This window comes from Elephantulus edwardii, unplaced genomic scaffold (genome assembly GCF_000299155.1).
Source record: "Elephantulus edwardii isolate Elephantulus edwardi_28Jun2011 unplaced genomic scaffold, EleEdw1.0 scaffold00126, whole genome shotgun sequence".
NCBI lineage: Eukaryota > Metazoa > Chordata > Mammalia > Macroscelidea > Macroscelididae > Elephantulus > Elephantulus edwardii.
This window is the reverse complement of record NW_006399876.1, coordinates 6,479,181-6,483,254: the sequence shown is the minus strand read 5'-3', so window position 1 is coordinate 6,483,254 and position 4,074 is coordinate 6,479,181. Positions and strand designations below refer to the sequence as shown.

General features: G+C 60.3%; 1 protein-coding gene across 1 annotated transcript in view; it reads left to right on the top strand.

Annotated features, from left to right (window-relative positions):
• Nucleotides 1-566: 566 nt before the first annotated feature.
• The window catches only part of GAL (galanin/GMAP prepropeptide), a 6,533-nt gene continuing 3,025 nt past the window's right edge, over nt 567-4,074 (top strand). Inside the window, exons 1-3 of the mRNA XM_006893396.1 lie at nt 567-581; nt 771-857; nt 1,492-1,540. Of these exons, the coding sequence (XP_006893458.1) occupies nt 567-581; nt 771-857; nt 1,492-1,540 (151 nt within the window). The remainder of the gene's footprint in view (nt 582-770; nt 858-1,491; nt 1,541-4,074) is intronic.

Below are 4,074 nucleotides of genomic sequence, written 5' to 3'. Positions count from 1 at the left end.
GAGGGTCTCTCCGCAGCTCTCAACTTGTGGCCACTCCTGCCCCCTCGGGGCTCAAGGGGGGGTTTGGAGGGCGGGACCAGTGACGTGGCAGCCTCAGGACGACATAAATAGCAGAAGGCGACTCCAGAGCAGCGGCCGTCGGGCGAGCTGCATCCCTGGGAGAGCGCCATGCAGTGAGTGCCTGCGAGACCACTGCCTGCACCTCGCTGGACCCCTGCTGCTGGCCAGGGCTCCCTGGATCCCCGGACCACCGCCAGCCAGGCCCCCTGGACCTCCGGACCACCGCCAGTCATGGTACCAACACTGGTGGGCTCCCCGCAACCATCACCCCCACCTCACAGACCCGACACCCTGTCCCACCCGCTGCCTGGACCCCACGACCTGATCCAGCCCCCTACCTGGACCTCATGCCTGCTGGAACCCGACCCCACCATGCCTCTCTAGCCCCGCCTGGATGGGACACCTTTAAGGGACCTGGCGCCACTCACGGTTCCGGTGCAGGTGACCCATGGTGTCCCCCAGGCCCAACAGAGGGTCCTCCCCCGGTTCATTACTGGGGACGCCCAATGCCGTGCTTCCCGGTGGCTCTGTTGTTCCCAACCGGATCCCAGCCTCAAGGTGCCCCTCCAGTCAACCCTTGTTCCTCCCCACCATGCCCCATCCCCACCGGTGTCCCGCAGACCAGACCTGCCCCTAGTCCCCACTGGCCCCTCCTGTGTCCCCACTTGGGAATCCCCTCACACTGACCCCCAATCTCCCCTTCCCTCCAGACGTTCCGAGGCAGCGCCCTCCTGCTGGCCGCCCTCCTCCTCTCTCTGTCCTTCAACGCCATCCCGGGCCTGGGGGCACCTGTAAGTGTCCCCTCTCCATCTGGGACCAGACTAGGGGTGGGTGCAAAAAAGCGTCAATTCAACCACCTGGACATAGGGTGATCCTGCTGGGCAGGGCTTTGGCACTGAGCACCCAGGAGGGGCCCCCAAGTTGGTCAGGGCTTTGTGAGGGAGAGGTGGGCAGGGCTCCCCAGAGGACAGGCCTGGGACTCCCCCAACTGCTCTAGACATAAACAGCTTCTGGCAGGAACACGTGGGGTTGAGATCCTGGCAGCGGTTCCCTCCCTAGATGCCTTGGGAGCAACGGTCTTGAGCCATCCACTCCTGTCCTCCGCTCCAGGGCCACCAGCACAGGACTGACTCCTCCCACCCCGGGGGGGCCTCTGCTCACTGACAGCTCTGTTACCCCCACCCCAAACCCAGGGCAGGGGGGGGTGTTGGCATCTTGTGGGCCTTTGATAGGCAGTGGTCTGCTGCCTCTCCCAGAACAGCCCCCAGAGAGGTCAGAGCCCCTCTGCTCCAGAAGCCCTGCTCCAGGTTTGTCAGATAGACACTCAGCGGATTTTCTGGTAACATCCTGTTACCACTTGAGTGGACGGCGGCCCCATAGAAGCTCCCAGACCACCAGCCTGGCTGGCTGACCTGTGTTTCTCCCCTCCAGGCAAAGCGAGGCTGGACCCTGAACAGCGCTGGCTACCTGCTTGGCCCTCGTAAGTGACCACTGCCCTGGGCCTCCCCGCCCGAGCCCCGGGCAAAGGGTCTTTGCTAACGCTGTCCTTTCTGAAATGCCCGTGGCTGGCCAGCATGTGAGGGGCTGACTGAGCAGCTATAGATAAAGGGGTGTGGGTGTGTGTTGTGTGCATTTCCAGAGACTTGGAGGCTTAAAGGGTCTGGATTTCTGGAACAGTCCATGTGGCCCTCGGTGGTGCTCTTTCGCTCTCCCTGAAAGGCTGCCCCCTTCCCCCTGCCCCTCCTGCATAGGTGGGTTTCTTCCTGGGGGGCTTCTGGCACGCAAGCTTGGACACCTCAGTCTTTCTTCAACCTTCTGCTCCTATCCTGGCTCCAGTGCCCTGGGAGTGGGGGCTGATGTTCCTCCCAGGGGCTGATCCTAGCTGGTCCCCCACCAGCAGCTCATTCTTTCAGCCCCTCTTCCTCACTTCAGGACTCTTTGTGCTTCTCCTGGGCCTCTCTGTGTCTCTCTGACCCCCTCCCCTCTCCTGGGGCCCCTCTGTATCTCCTTGGCTCCCCTCCCCATCCTGGGTTCCCTCTGTGCCTCCTTGACTTCCTCCACCTATTCTGGGGTCCCTGTGTGTCTCCCAGCCCCCTCTCCATCCTTGATCTTACCTGCAAGTCAGTGGTCTCAAGTCCACGCCCCCTCCTATCCCTGTAAGTGCACTTGGGACTTCCCAAGCCACCTAAGAGGGGTCTAAACAGGCTGGGGTCAGAGCCATGTTGACACCTGCTCTTGCCCCAAAAGGCTGCCAGCCAGGTGTCCTCAGCAGGACAGAGCTCAGCTCCTCCTGGCCCGCCCAGCCTCACCCCTTCCCTCCTCCGCCCCAAACCCAGGCTCACCAAGGTCTGAGATTCTCCTGAGAATCCTGAGAAGACTGAGAAGCCTGCCTCGGGGTGGGGGATGGAAGGGAGGAAGGGTGAGCTAACCTCTTAGTGTCCACAGCTTTGGTTGGTGGGTCAGTGACCCAAACCTGTGACCATCTGGCTGTGCCTGACCGCATGTCCCCAGGGGGAGGCAGGCGGTGCCCAAGACCCCCAGATAGAAGCATGTTTTCCTCATGTTTCTACAGAAGCTTCAGGAAGGTCTAGCTGGATTCTATTAGGTTGCTGCCTGTAGCTTTGATAACAGAAATCTATGGAGTTAGCATTTTCACTGCTCCAGAAGGTCAAGTTCAAGGCCACCTGTGGCAGTTGGCCAGGTTCCAGGGTGCTTCTCTCTGCTTCCCTGAGCAACAGGCTGGTGGGGAGGCAAAGTGAAGAGGGCTCAGCAGATCCACCGGACACAACGTCTAGATAGGACACAATGTCTAGATAGGGCGGGTGTGCACGGTCAGTCCAGGCCAAGTCCCCTGCAGGTGGCCTGGCCCCAGCACTGTCTCCTCTTTGCACTTGACACTCTTGCAGGGTGAGGTTTATGTCCTTCATGATGCTGCGGGATGGGGGTGGGATGGGGGGGTGGATATCCAGGGGACCAGGAGCCTTGCTTGCTGCCCATTGGTAAGTGGACGCTGCTGTGACTCTGGGTACCCGCCTCATGTGTCAGCTCTGGGCGTGCTGGGTCTGCTTTCCCTGCCCCCACCCTGCATCCAAAACACCAGCTTTGATTTTAACTGAAGGTTTGGGGAAGAAGCCTCTCTGACCTTGGTCTGACCTTGGTCAGGTAAATGGGGATGAGGAGAGTTCCGTTTTTGTGACCCTGGCTCCCCACATCGTCCTGGAAGGGTCAGCTCTGAGGAACATAGAGAGGTGACAAAAGCAGGTGGGACCCCTGCTGGGGGGCAGCCCTTTCCCACTGGGTTCTGTACTCAGTAAACATCCTGTTTGGGGTTGTTACTCACCCCAAAGAAAGGATGATGCCCACCCCCAGCTAAAGCATTCCTCCCTGGTACTCAGCAGGCCAGGAGGGCCTGGCTGTTATTGTCCAGCTCACCCCCACTCTTGCTGTTGTAGTAGGTGCTGGGCTCCCCCACAGACCCTGCCCCGTATGGCACCAGCCCCCCATCTCTGCTGCACGTCAGCCCGTCTCACTGAGGGGCTTTTCTCTTTTTCACTGACCTTCTGCTTTACCGAGTCCATTGGCCTTCTCCAGGGACTGGCCTCTCCAGATAACATGTCCTGTCAGTGAGGAGAAGTTTGCCATCCCCACTGCGAGGGACCAGTGGTCTTCTCTCTCCCTAGATACCCAGACAATGAACCAAACCCTCAAACCCAAGCCTACTGCCCAGGGGAGTCCAACCCTGGCTCAGGGAGTGCACCCCAACTGACTTGGGGAGTCCACCCTGAATCAGGGGTTTACTTTGACTCAGGGAGTCCACTCTAAATTGGGGAGGTCCATCCTGACTGACTCTGGGGGTCCACCCTGACTGACTCGGGGAGTCCACCCTGACTGACTCGGGGAGTCCACCCTGACTCGGGGGTCCATCCTAACTCAGGGGGTCCACCCCGACTGACTTGGGGTTCCACCCTGACTTGGGGAGTCCACCCTGACTGAATCAGGGGTCTACCCTCACTT